This window comes from Natator depressus, chromosome 4 (assembly GCF_965152275.1).
Source record: "Natator depressus isolate rNatDep1 chromosome 4, rNatDep2.hap1, whole genome shotgun sequence".
In the NCBI taxonomy this organism is placed as follows: Eukaryota; Metazoa; Chordata; order Testudines; family Cheloniidae; genus Natator; species Natator depressus.
This window is the reverse complement of record NC_134237.1, coordinates 105,951,540-105,966,129: the sequence shown is the minus strand read 5'-3', so window position 1 is coordinate 105,966,129 and position 14,590 is coordinate 105,951,540. Positions and strand designations below refer to the sequence as shown.

Here is a 14,590-nt window from a genome sequence, read left to right as displayed (position 1 = left end):
CAGGACAATGAAGGCCCAGTGGTTTTATGGTAGATCCTGGGGTCCCAGGAGATGGTGGGGGTGGCAGATATGATGGTAAAGCTCACTGCAGTGGTTGTTGGCAGGCAGCTTCTTTCTTCTACTTGATTTTTTTCCTTCAAAGTCTTTTCTTTTCAAAGAATCGTAGAAATGTAGGGCTGGAAAGGACCTCAAAAGGTCAACAAGTCTAGCCCCTTGCATTGAGGCAGGACCAAGTAAATCTAGACCATCCCTGACGGGTGTTTGTCCAAGCTGTTCTTAAAAACCTCCAACAACAGGGATTCCACAATCTGCCTTGGAAGCCTGTTCCAGAACTTAACTACCCTTAACTATTAGGCCATGTCTACACTATGAAAGTACTCTGATTTTACAGAAGTCGATTTTTGGGAACAGATTGTATAAAGTTGAGTGCATGCATCCACACTAAGCACATTAATTCAGTGGTGTGCGTCCACAGTACCGTGGCAAGCATCGACATTCCAAGCGGTGCACTGTGGGTAGCTATCCCACAGTTCCCACAGTCCCTGCTGCCCATTGAAATTCTGGGCTGAGCTCCCAATGCCTGATGGAGCCAAAAATTTGTTGCGGGTGGTTATGGGTAAATGTCGTCAGTCAACCCTCCCTCCCTCCATGAAAGCAACAGCAGACAATCATTTCGCGCCCTTTTCCCTGGATTGCCCGAGCAGACGCCATAGCACGGCAAGTATGGAGCCTGTTCAGCTCACCGCAGCAGTTATGACCATAGTAAACACCTCGCACATTATCGTGCAGTTTATGCAGAACCAGCACCTGAAAAAACAGGCGAGGAGGTGTGATAAGGACATGAACACAGATTTCTCTAAAACCGCGGTCCCCAGCAATTTGGAGATCATGGTGTTACTGGGGCAGGCTCATGCTGTGGAACACCAATTCTGGGCCTGGGAAACAAGCACAGACTGGTGGGACCGCATAGTGTTGCGGGTCTGGGATGATTCCCAGTGGCTCCGAAACTTTCGCATGCATAAGGGCACTTTCATGGAACTTTGTGACTTGCTTTCCCCTGCCCTGAAGTGCAAGAATACCAAGATGAGAGCAGGCCTCACAGTTCACAAGCGAGTGGCAATAGTCCTGTGGACGCTTCAACTCCAGACAGTTACCGGTCAGTCAGTAATCAATTTGGAGTGGGCAAATCTACTGGGGGGGTTGCTGTGATGCAAGTAGCCAACGCAATCATTGAGCTGCTGCTATCAAAGGTAGTGACTCTGGGAAATGTGCAGGTCATACTAGATGGGATTCCCAAACAGTGGTGGGACTATAGACAGAACGCATATCTAAATCTTGGGACCGGACCACCAAGGCAGCCAGTACATAAACCGCGAGGGATACTTTTCAATGGTGCTACAAGCACTGGTGGATCACAAGGGACGTTTCACCAACATCAACATGGGATGGCCAGGAAAGGTTCATAACGCTTGCGTCTTCAGGAACTCTTAAACAGCTGCAGAAAGGGATTTACTTCCTAGACCAGAAAATAACTGTTGGGGATGTTGAAATGCCTCTAGTTATCCTTGGGGACCCAGCCTACCTCTTAATGCCCTGGGTCATGAAGCCATACACAGGTACCCTGGACAGTAGTCAGGAGCTGTTCAACTATAGGCTGAGCAAGTGCAGAATGGTGGTAGAGTGTGCATTTAAAGGGTCACGGGCGCAGTTTACTGACTCGCTCAGACCTCAGCGAAACCAGCATTCCCAGTGTTATTGCTGCTTGCTGTGTGCTCTACAATCTCTGTGAGAGTAAGGGGGAGACGTTTATGGTGGGGTGGGAGGTTGAGGCAAATTGCCTGGCCGCTGAATACACGCAGCCAGACACTAGGGCGGTTAGAAGAGCACAGCAGGAAGCGGTGCACATCAGAGCAGCTTTGAAAACCAGTTTCATGACTGGCCAGGGTACTGTGTGACACTTCTGTTTGTTTCTTCTTGATGAAAACCCGCCCCCTTGGTTGGCTCTAAATTCCCTGTAAACCACCCGCCCTCTCCCCTTCGATCACAGCTTGCTTGCAAAGGAAATAAAGTCACTATTGTTTAAAAAACATTTATTCTTTATTAATTGATTATAAACATAGGGAGATAACTCACAAGGTAGCCCGAGTGGGGTGTGGGAGAAGGGTAGGAGGGAAGGAAAAGGCCATTTTAAAACTTGTTGAATGACAGCCTTCTGTTGCTTGGGCTGTCCATGGGGCGGAGTGGTTGGGTGCCCGGAGCCTCCCCCGACCCATGTTCTTGGGCGTCTGGGTGGGGAGGCTATGGAACTTGGGGAGGACGGAGGGCGGTTAAGGAGGGGCTGCAGCGGCAGTCTGTGATCCTGCTGCCGTTCATGAACCTCCACCAGATGCCGGAGCATGTCCGTTTGATCCCACAGTAGCCCCAGCGTTGCCTCATGCCTCCTCTGATCTTCCTGCCGCCACCTCTCCTCATGTTCGTCGGCCACTTTCCTGTACTCTGCTATTGTGTCCCTCCACACATTCTGCTGAGCTCTGTCAGTGCCAGACGACTGCATGAGCTCAGAGAACATTTCATCGCGCGTGCGTTTTTTTTGCCGCCTTATCTGAGATAGCCTTTGGGACGGAGGAGGGAGGCTTCTGGGATGATCGCTTTACCCCTCACCCCACCGCGTGGCTGGTATCAGGGAAGATCCCTGCTAGCCCCAAACGCGAACAGCTCAGCGCCAATGCCCTCCCCCCAACCACCGTGTGGCTAACTGCGGGGAGGATTTCTTTTCAGCCACAGGCAAACAGCCCAGTAGAAACGGCCACCTCTGAAAGTCCCCTTAATTAAATTCCCCTATTTCAACCAGGTTACCATGAACGATATCACTCTCCTGAGGATAACAGAGAGAGATAAAGAACGGATGTTGCTTGAATGCCAGCAAACACCGGGACCATACGCTGTCAGGCTTTGTCATGCAATGATACCAGATTACTTGCTCCTAGCATGGCGTGGTAAAGTGTCCTACCATGGAGGACGGAATAAGGTTGCTCTCCCCAGAAACCTTCTGCAAAGGCTTTTAGAGTACCTCCTGGAGGATTTCTACTCCAGACACGTTAACAGACTTTTTCAGTAGCTGTACTGGCCACGAATGCATCCCAAGTCCTCAAGGCTACTTAATCATTAAAAAAATGCTTGCTTTTATAACATGTATTACATTTAAAAAGGTACACTCACCAGAGGTCCCTTTTCTGGCTTCGTTGGGATGGGAGGGTATTTCAGTCAGGGTGATAAAAAGATCCTGGCTGTCAGGAAGAATGGTGTGCTGTATGCTCCCCTCAAGCTCATCTTCCTCCTCCTCCTCATCTTCCCCGTCCGCAAAATCCTCAGGCATGGCGGAGAGTACCCCATCATTGGAGTTCACAGACAAGGGTGGGGTAGTGGTGGCGGCCCCCCCCCCTAGAATTGCATGCAGCTCAGCATAGAAGCGGCATGTCTGGGGCTCTGTCCCGGAGCGTCCGTTTGATTCTTTGGTTTTCTGGTACGCTTGTCTGAGCTCGTTAAGTTTCACACAGCACTGTGTTGCGTCCCTGCTGTAGCCTCTGTCCTTCATGGCCTCGGAGATTTTTTTAAAATGTTTTGGCATTTCATCTTTTGGAACGTAGTTCTGATATCACAGATTCCTCTCCCCATACTGCGATCAGATCCAGTACCTCCCGTTCGGTCCATGCTGGAGCTCTTTTTCAATTCTGGGACTGCATGGTCACATGTGCTGATGAGCTCACCTGGCCAAACAGGAAATGAGATTCAAAAGTTCCCGGGGCTTTTCCTGTACACCTGGCCAGTGCATCCGAGTTGAGAGCGCTGTCCAGAGCGGTCACAATGGTGCACTGTGGGATAGCTCCCAGAGGCCAATACCTTCGAATTGAGTCCACACTAACCCTAATTTGAAACGACGATGTCGATTTCAGCGCTAATCCCCTCATTGGGGAGGAGTACAGAAATAGGTTTTAAGAGCCCTTTATGTTGAAAAAAATGGCTTCGTTGTGTGGACAGGTGCAGGGTTAATTCAATTTAACGCTGCTAAATTTGACATAAACTCGTAGTGTAGACTGGGCCTTAGAAAGCTTTCCTAATCACTAACCTAAACTCTCCCTTGCTGCAAATTAAACCCATTGCTTCTTGCCCTACCTTCAGTGGACTTGGAAAACAGTTAATCACAGTCCTTTGTAACAGCCCTTAACATATCTGAAGCGTGTTATCAGGTCCCCCTTCGGTCTTCTTTTCCGAAGACTAAACATACCTAGTTTTTTAACTTTTCCTCATAGGTCATGTTTTCTAAACCTATCATTTTTGTTGCTCTTCTCTGGACTCGCTTCTGTTTGTCCACATCTTTCCTAAAACACCCAGAACAGGACACCATGCTCCAACTGAGGCCTCCCCAGTGAGGAGTAAGAAGCCCAAAAAGGAGCTATGGGTGGAATTGCGCATTCCATCATTATTTTGTCCTCTAAGTAGGCCTAACTTCCAAAGCACCAAGTTTGGGCCATTAATTTTCAGTCCCACATCTCTTGTGTTCTTGGTGCAATTTTAACAATCCTTGAATTTTATCAGTAGGCCTTTTTATTTGAACTAATGCAATTTTTCTCTTTTGTACCTTTTCCCATCAACATTTGTTGTAATAAGTTCCTGTGATATCTTATGAACTTCCACTCACTTCTTACATTTGAGCTCACCATGAGGCTAAATTTGTAGGCTCAATTATTACAACAGCCCTCATTTACGTCCCACTATCCATCAACCTTTGGGCACACCACTTCACCATCCTGGCAGGAACAGAAGGGATGTATATGTAGGGCTTGCTGTCATTAGCATACAGCTGCCACTGCAGCCCATGCTTCCTCCAGGCTGTTTTCCATTAAACATGTGAAGTCTGGAACCATATACTTAACCAATAATGAATGGTAAATACTTTATTAACCACTGACCTTGCATTTACCAGAATGAATTAGAGAAATAATTGCAAGAGAACTCCTGCAGCTGGAGCATGATTCAACCCTTGATAGGACTGCTGAGTTAGTTAAAAGAATTGAAAAAGCCATTAAAGTTAGAAAATCATCACTTCTCACACAATCCAGCACTAATGTGCCAGCAGGAAATAGAAATGATATTCAGAGGGGAGAAAAAAGGCCACAATTGCAAATGAACAAAAATGCAGGCTTCATTACCAAAAGCAAAGCACAATTATTTTAGCATGGTGATGACAGTCTGCCCAAAATGCCCTTCAAAAATGCAAATTGCAAACAATGGACTGAAAAGGGCATTTTGCTAAAGTGTGGAGATCCTGCACAGATTAATTAAGTATCACTTCGGGTGACTCTGAAGAGTAAAGTGACGTAGATTTTGTTCTCTCTGTGACCTCAGGAATAAGCAGAGGCCCAACATGCACTGTAATTAGCAGCAAAAATATTTAATAGACTCAACCTGCATATTCTCTCATTCCTGAACTTTCAGCTTTATTTAAAAGCAAATAATGTAGGCTCCTGTCACAGGGTCGTTCACTGCTAGGGTGCCTCCTCCTGGCTGCTCTGGGAATCAGCTCCTTCCAGGTTTGACACTCCCTTTTGTCACTCATTTGTATGCCCCACAGCCTCTCTGTGCAACTCAGAGTGTTCACTCTTTGTGGCTTGGCCCCTCCAGACAGATTACTATGTGTTTTCCCCTTTCAAAGGGGGGTAATCAAAGTCTCTCCATACAAACAGTCTCAGGTAGCTTTCCTATTCAATGCCCTGACTGTGCCACTTCCCCCAGGGGATGGTAGAAGAACCAAGGTGGGCCCACCTGCCCACTACTCTAGATTCTAGCTCAGGGACCCTACAATCTGCAGTCAAGGTCTGCACTGTCCCAAACCTCACTGCTTTTCCCAGGTCTGCTTTGTATTTTGTCTCTATCAGGTTCCTTCTTCACCCTCCTCTGGGTATACCCTTCCATCAGGGCCAGGATCCCAGGGCTTCTATTAGCTTCCTGGTTTCTGCCTTTCCCTCTCTAAGCACAGAAAGTGACTACAGGCCTTCTGTTCTCAGCTTCGTACCAGCCCAGTCTACATCTGCCCAGCTGAGCTTTATCTTCCATTAGGGTTTGTATAGCCATCCTAATTCTCCCCCAGGTGTGGCCTACTAGGTTAATTTGCCCCTTCCAAGCAACCTTAACCCTTCAGGTGAGATGTGGAGTGGGCACCACATCACAGCTCCCCACACATCTAGCCTGTTACTAATTCTTGTTACTTTTTTCTCCACATTTCGAAAATCTGACCCTTCCTTTCCCTCCTATTGGCTGAAGCACTTCTCTACTGCCTGGTTATCTCTAGTCTTGTCTACTGTAGCCTCCTCCTCTCCAGTCTCCCTTCGGCCCTTATTGCTTCCTCTCAATCCATCGAAAACATTACAGAAAACTTATCTTTCTTGTCTACCAGTCAGACCACAGCACTCCCCCATCTTTGGATTATTCTGACAATATCAAGTCCATAAACATCCTTGTCTTCAAGGCCCTGCATAACATCTTGGCTCTCCTCTCCTATGATGTTGCCTCTGGTCGTTTTTCACTCTGAACAAGGATACCAACCTCAACAAGCCCTTTGGCTTCTTTTTACACTGCTGTCTTTGTACATTTTTCTGTGGAATGACCTCTAATTCCCCTGTGCACCAGGCCACCACTTTTCCTCATTTAGAGCCCTCTTGAAGACCCATTTCTTCAGTGGGGGAGGAGGGATTGAAAATATTAGATTTAAAAAAATTATCTAGGGCAGGAATTCTCCAAATATGTTAATAGTGTAGACCTCAACTTAAAAGAGAGGTGGTCTTCTGGACACCTCTCCTCCCTTTTGTTTTCTCATAGAACACCTCCTCCCATATTTATGATTCTTGATGATTTATATACCGTATGGTAATGACAGCAATTGGTTACATGGAAAAGTAATACTAGGAAAGTGTCTCAGGTATTCTTAGCTGTCTATTCATGTGCTGAAGCAGCTGGAAACAAGAAGGAGGAGCCAGCACCATGTGAGCAGTCAGTATTTTCATAGCTTTCAAGGACAGAAGAGAGCATTAAATAATCTAGCAAGACCTTTAACCTTTGCAGACCACAGGTGATCCATGGATTTGAGAGGCATTGATTAGTGACAATTCCTTCTTGTAGGTTTCTCAAGAGTGGGGCTTTACACATCAGGTAGATGAAAAGGCCCTAAAGCTATCTGCAGTGAGAAATAGGACTAGAAGCCTTAGAGAAAGACTTTAGGAAACACTAGGCAGCAGGATCTGATTTTTGGGAAAGAAATAGTGAGTCCACCAAAAGAATGTATAAACTGTGGGGAAAGACATGTTTTGATTTAAGCATATGTTCAAACTGTGATGTTATTTTAGTAAACAAGGCCCCAAGGAGTGGTGTTATTTGACTCGCAAGCCTCTGACAGCTTTTGAGAAGCCAAGAAGGGGAAACTGAGGCAACAGCACGGTCTGATAGTAGCTCAAGTAAAATCTTGTTTGATGCAAAAGACATTTGTGGTACTCTAAGTCTGATCATACATTATAAGGGACTAGGGCATAGACAGTCTGGCCTAGGAGTCACAGCTGGGCTGGAGTCCACAGTAGTCAGTGAGCAGGGGTCAGAGAAGTCTTTGGAGGCAGGTTTAATAAGCCAGAGTCAGTGTCAAAGTCAGGCCAGCATCAGAGACCAGAGGTTGTACCAAGCTGTAATCAGGAGGCAGGAATAAGGGTCAGAGTCAGAGACCAGTGGTAATACCTGGCTAGAATCAAACATCAGGCGTTTAGGTGTGGAATCACAGCAGACCCAAAGTCTGTATCATTGCCTAGACAACTTTCTGGGCCACCCTCAGAGTTAGATAGGGTGATTGGCCAATCAGTGGGCCGCAGAGTACTATCACACTAACTTTCTTGGGTGGTACTTCCTGTGGTTCCTGTTCTCCAAAGTGCTATCTGTTTATAGCACTATATGAGCTCCTGGGGGCACTGTGCAAATGTTAGCTGTCCCAGCCTCTACAGTGCTAGGTTCTAGTCCCCACATCCTTACCTACATAATCCTAAAGCGAATTGAGCTATGTTCGAAAAACAGAAGGGGGTGGTGGGAGACAGAGTGGCTCTAGAGTTGCCTCAGAAAAAGGGTCAGGTTTTTGGATATGATGTATTTAATGATGACATTTCAACATTTATTCTTGTTTTATCCAAATAATGTAAAAGAATTCAGCAAGTCATAAGGAAGAGTAAATTTCAGATACAAACACCCATAAGGTTATTTTAGAGTTTGGTTGCTACTATACCTCTTAATTATAAATGTAGGAAGTCTACTTAACTATTTTACAGTTTGAAAGTTCAGATTTTTTTTACTTTTATTTTTTTAAAGACAGAAGATGAGTTACATTTAATGCTAACTGAATTGATCAGGAAATAGTAGCTGCAGTATACATGTCATAACACTAGGGTGGGGTGAGGAAAGTGTGAAGAACTGAGATACCCGCAAGATGTTGGAGATCTGAGTTACTTAGAGAAAAGAAAGCACCTTAAGTCTACTCATTTTTCATTACTGCAGCCAAAATACAACACTGGGTCTTTCTGCACAGAGTGAATAATAGAAATCAGAGATGGAAAAGATTTGTTAGGTCAGCTAGCGAGTTCCCTTGATGGTACAAGATATATTGCTTTCTCCATTCTTGTTTTAAATATTTTAAGTGGTAGAGTTTCCACCATTACTTGTGGGAGCCATAGCTCACTACCTATCATCTGGTCAACATGCCTCCCTTAATAAGACTGTAATGCAGGGTCTGTCACATGCTTCTTAGCACCGTGCTTTCATGCAGACAAAAAGCAAGAAACAAATCTTTATTTAAAGAGCTACCGGCTTCTGGGTCCGTGTCAGTTTTTCAGCCCTTTCCCATGGTTCCTTTAGCCCACACTCAGTTTAGTCATTAGTACATTGTCATTGTGGGCCAGCTGCACATATGGACACAAGGGCTGGCTTGTCCTTAATGTTTGGTAGTAGTAGAGAAGAGACAAAAGATTCTTTGCTCCGCAGCTGACCTGAAGAGAGTTAAAGGTTACTGAATCACACATGAAGGATGTCACTCCCATGCTGTCCTTTGGAGCTCTGGTGTTTCTGCACTGGCGTAGATTGTGGATTCAGCAGACTTTGATGTTAATCATAAAGAAAGACCACAGGCTCAGTTCTGTGGCTAAGGCTTGGCCAGGTTTATTGTCAATAAGGCATGTTCTCAGTACCCCATCCAGCCAGTCACATGTACATTAACCCATGTATGTCGGTGACAAGGTATCAGCTCAATCAACACAAGTGTTGACCCCTAGGCCAATACAAAGCTGCCCCTCCTACCACTCTCCTTTTCTACATTGATACAAACAAGTTATGTATTACATTCCAGATGTTATCAGTTGCCATCCTTGTACCTTGTGTCTGATATTCAAACAAAACAGCCTCATCCATTATCCTATCATTCCATTTTTATCTTGCAAGGGGCTGTATGTTCCTGTACCATTCTCTTAGGAATATGTTTATGTTACTTAGCTGATTCCTAGTGGTTACTATTCTAACAAGGCCTACTTTGGTTCACAGCCTTACTGTGGTTCATACATTTAGCCATGCCAAGGGCTCCATCCAGGCCTACAACATGTAGGCTCTGTTATCACTGAATCCTGAAGAACTCCAGCGTTTTGTTGGAAATATTCCTTGGAAAATGGAGCTCGGATATCATTACCGCACCATCTCATATTGGGTGCTTCAACTTTCTGAGCAAAAACCCCATCATTTTAATATACAAAGTGCATCATTATTTGTCTCAGTAACTACTTTTTATTCATATAATTAAAGAGTACATATGTGTATTAGTCGCACAGATTAAGTCATTATCTCCTTACCAAAAAGAGCTAAATGTATATACAGCCTTAAAATGCTCTTCCATTGTAGCCTTCATACTGTAGTAAATGTATTTTATATAAATTACTGCATTTTACATACATTTTAAAATACATAAAAACTGTACCAAATGGTACGTTGTGTTATCCTTTGCCAGTGTCCTTTCTGATGTTTCTGATAGTTTCAGTGAAATGATGGGGTATGTGTAGTTTATTTACTACTCAAAACCAAAGTTATATAGGCAATGGAGATGATATAGTAGCTGTATTTGGATAGACAGAAGAAAATGTGTACTTTATTTTATTGAAGTTTTGCACTTTATGTTTTAGACTCTCGGTTACTTTCACAACAAAATCCAACCCCTCCTTTTATCCCCTTTTTTAATTTCAGTTTTCATGGTTGTGTTATAGATCAGCTCCTTGGAGCAGGAACAGTGGAGACTAGGAATTTCAAGGATCCTTCCCAGATACTACATTTATTTAACAATGGGAGGCTTACTGTAATCCCTTTTCTTCATCCACTTATTTCCCTTCAACCTCCCTCCTAGTTCCTTTGATCTCACTACACCTATTCAGCAGAAAAGATAGGCCACCTTCCAACTACACACTCACTGCAAAAGCTGTAAAAGGACGGATGATCTCAGCTCTCTGGGCAACCGACCTATTCAGCAGAAACATCAGTCTACCCAAAGAATCTGTTTTAATCAGTTCTTTGGGTCCCATGGGAATGAGCTAGCCTCTGTAAATCACTTTGTCTCTGTAGCCATGGTTGTAATAATAGGACAATGTTAATTTCACTGGCCCTGATAGTTGAGCCTGAAATCCTCTTCCTTACCCACAAGTGAGTACACCCCACTTCCCCCTCCCCCCTCTCCCCAAAAAAGATATAGTCTCTTGCCATGGGGGGTGTGGGGGGGGGCGGAATTCCGGACCACCATCATCTCTCTTGAAATCAGGTGCTCGGTTTCAGGATTCATTTTTATTGCCTGTAAGTTTTCTCATTTATGGTTCTTCCCAAATGAGTGATAAGGACCATGCTCAAAAAGGCCGGTTGTGTACATAACACTGGCAATGATCCCTGAAAGAAAGAGTTAGCACACTGGGATATGCTCCTCTTGGACAGAAAACGAAAATGTATTTACATTTTCATACTGGATACATATAGAAGAGCGGCTACACTGTGTACACTGTTTTCTGACAGCTCCTGAATTTAAAGAGCCATCTACATTGTGGCTGTACTAGTACAGGGGCATCCTTAATCGATAAGGCTTCATAAAGCAAGCTGGAATAATGGAAGAAATGTGGTTGGCTGTCAGCCATGTGGTTATCATATCTTAGTCACATAGGACCCATTAATTTAGTCTTAGAAGACCTATTAATACAACTACAAAACAACTGCCTTTAGCAACTAAGGGCCCAATCATACAATCCTCAGCTCTGACTGAAATCAACAGGAATTGAGGGCCATTAGCACTATGAAGTAGCAGTGCAGGATCACTTAGCGCCTCCCCACAGCTTTTATATTTAGATAAAATAAAACCTGGGATTATCAGCTAAGTGGAAAATATTCTTAAATGAAATTTACAAATGTCAATAATATGAACTATGTTTCTGGCAGGCCAGTAATGTTTTGATTTCATATGATCTAGAACATTTTCAATGAAAGCAATGATGCTTCAGGTCATAGGTGGATTATTATTTCAAGGAGAGGAGCTGTCATATCCTAATCCGCTCATGCAGTATTGCTTACATGCTGGGGCATCTTTAAACCAGAAGTCAGCAAGAGACATTTACATTTGTAATAACTGGGCATGTTGCTACTTATCCGTGATGAGAAATGTTAGGCTCAGTCAGAGCAGCAAGGCTGTGATAACCTTGCCTGGGGAAGGATATTGACCTGTTTCATTTGTTCAGCTTCCTTTACAAAGCCTTATAAATTCCATAGCATGCAGCAAAAAGTCTCATGATAAAGTAGAAAATTTAATATGTGAATCCAAGATGAAAATGTAAAGTGACATTTGTAGTGGTGAGTCAGAGAAGGACTCTGCTATAATAAAACTGTCTCAAAAGCATGTAGAGAGACATGGCTTCCACCATAAGGCTCTGTTCATGTGACTGAATGCACAACCCCTCTCTGTCATCTTGGAAGAGTGACTATGCATGGTGACTATGCCACGACTGACCTATTTGTGATGATGAATAAACACTATAGCCTGCATTCACCCAAAAATGAGTTTAAAAGACTGCTAAATATGATTTGGTTCTGTATCCAATAGAGCTTCTGTAGCTTGGCATTCCCAGAGCCATTTGTCAGTTGGATAGCGTGGGGTGATCTAAGTGAAAATTCTTAGCTAGCACTGTACTTTTATTGCTAACATTAGCACTAATCTGAGGCAGCTACAACTCCATTGACTTCAGTGGACTTGGTTATACCAGAGGAGAGTATGGCTTTCATATGGTGGGAGGATCACTCAAAATACAGCTTGCAGTTTTCAGAAATCTAGTTTAGGAGATGAGAAACTTTATGGAATGAAATGCTCTCTTTATGTACGGAACAGCTCCAGCACAGGCAACACTAACACAGGCTTCCCTGCACTGACCCATAAGTAAGCTTCAATCTAGATTAAGCAGAACCTCCTCTAAGGGTATGACTACACTTACCGGTGATCAATGTTGCGGTGATTGATCCACCAGGGGTCGATTTAGTGGTTCTAGTGAAGACCTGCTAAATCGACCACAAATCACTCTCCTGTTGACTCCAGTACTCCACCGAAACGAGAAGCATAAGGTAAGTCAATGGGAGAGTTTCTCCTGTCGACCCAGTGCAGTGGTGTAGACACCGCAATAAGTCGACCTAAACTACATCGACTCCAGCTACATTATTCACGTAGCTGGAGTTGCGTAACTTAGGTCGACGTAACCCTGTAGTGTAGACCAGGCCTAAGAGTGACAGAGTAGTTCAGTTTCCATACTCATTAAAATCCTTGGCACACTATTGAGACTATCAGTAGGGGTGTGAGTTAGTGCCAGTTAGAGAGTTTGTATTTGTGAAACAGAGACTTATGAGCTACAAATTGAACTAAGACCAGCTGAGTTCAGATATGCCAGCAAACAACTATCAGCCACTTCCAGTCACTATTGACCTGAAGCTGAAGGGAACCCATTATCTAGAAGTGAAAGGCCCTATATTTCATTGCCATCCCATCACCCACAGTGATTTTTTTGTATCCATGCTTTCTCTCTGAAATCAACAGGAAGAGGTCAAAGAATTTTTAACCTTCCCTCTCATCTAGTATCAATATGAATTAAAACAATGACCTTTGTTTTATTATAAAGAACAAAGAGATGCTGCCCATCAACTGCAAGGAACCAAGATGACCAAAAAATGTTATTGAAGGTTGATGTCAATTTATACAATTCATCAACAAATATGTGCAGTTGACTTTACTTTTAAGTATCATTACTGAAACGTTAGGTTTAGAGGAAAGAATAGTTTCCATGTTTGACACTGTTTTCTCTCCTCTCTTGTTTCTACGAGGTGTCCAATCTAATTCAATTTCTTAGGTAAAATTCACATAGCTGTCTTAGATATCAGAATTAATCCTTATGCATTGCACACTCCTCTGAATAATTACAGGTTTTAAAATGTCTTTAAAAATGGTAAAATGGACATGTCATGCAGTTAACCAAGTCATTGCAATTCCTGGTTAATATGCAAATTCTAAAAGTTCAGAAAACTTCTTACTAGTTCCACAAGTACACCCTATTTTTGGAGATGAATAATCTTTTTGTTGCTGTTTCTGATAAGTGAAAATGTCTCATTGTACATGAGCTTCACTCCAACAGCCCTCATAAACTCAAGTCAACAATTATATGTTCAAATATCTGTGTGTTTCCTTTAAAACTAGAAACAAAGAAAAAATCTCTTCTATCAGTTGACACAGCTGTGAAAGAGCGAGGTGCCTGCACGTAGATTTCTTTAAATAGTCTAAAGAGGTTCTTCTCGTTATCCCACTGGTATATCTGGGAGAAGGTGTAGTCACTTCCTAGAGCTAGGTAGTGATTATTCTTAAAGGAGAAAGGCTGCAGTGTCATTGCCCCTCGAGACGGGAGAGCCTGTATCTCCACAAACTGCTTGCTATTCCACTTCATGACTCTGGAGTCACCAATAAACCTTGTGAGCGTTATGTAGAGGCTATTTTGCATCCTGAAGCTCTTCACAGCCAAGACATCCTCCATGTTGGGGATTTCACTGTGTGGGACAAACTTTTTTGAATTTTTGTTCCACTGAAGTATAATGGGAACTTGTGAGCGGCTCGAGAGGATTAAATGAGATTTTCCATCTATATCAACAAACTCAGCATCTGTGTCCCTGAACCACTCATGCAGGGACTGGTAAGAGTAGAATCCTTTGTTATTCCATTTATAAACTGTTGACAGACCAGCTTTAGAGCTATCTGCTATGACAAAAAACTTTTCGCTGTCTATCTGAAACAGCTCTATATCATTTGGCTTGGAAATGCGAGAGACTTCTATGTCCTGGAATTTGACAAACTTTGTCCAGCTTTCATCATACTTGTAGATATGTGAGCCACCGAAGAGCTGTGCCACCACCACAAAGACCTGGTCATCGATCAGGATTGCTTTGCATCCCACAATGGACTGACCTGTTG

General features: G+C 43.6%; 1 protein-coding gene across 2 annotated transcripts in view; it reads right to left on the bottom strand.

Annotated features, from left to right (window-relative positions):
• Window positions 1–9,282: 9,282 nt before the first annotated feature.
• LGI2 (leucine rich repeat LGI family member 2) overlaps window positions 9,283–14,590 on the bottom strand; it is a 31,125-nt gene continuing 25,817 nt past the window's right edge. For both annotated transcript variants that reach the window (XM_074951593.1, XM_074951592.1), the window contains exon 8: window positions 9,283–14,584. In XM_074951593.1, the coding sequence (XP_074807694.1) occupies window positions 13,767–14,584 (818 nt within the window). In that variant the 3' untranslated portion in view covers window positions 9,283–13,766. The remainder of the gene's footprint in view (window positions 14,585–14,590) is intronic.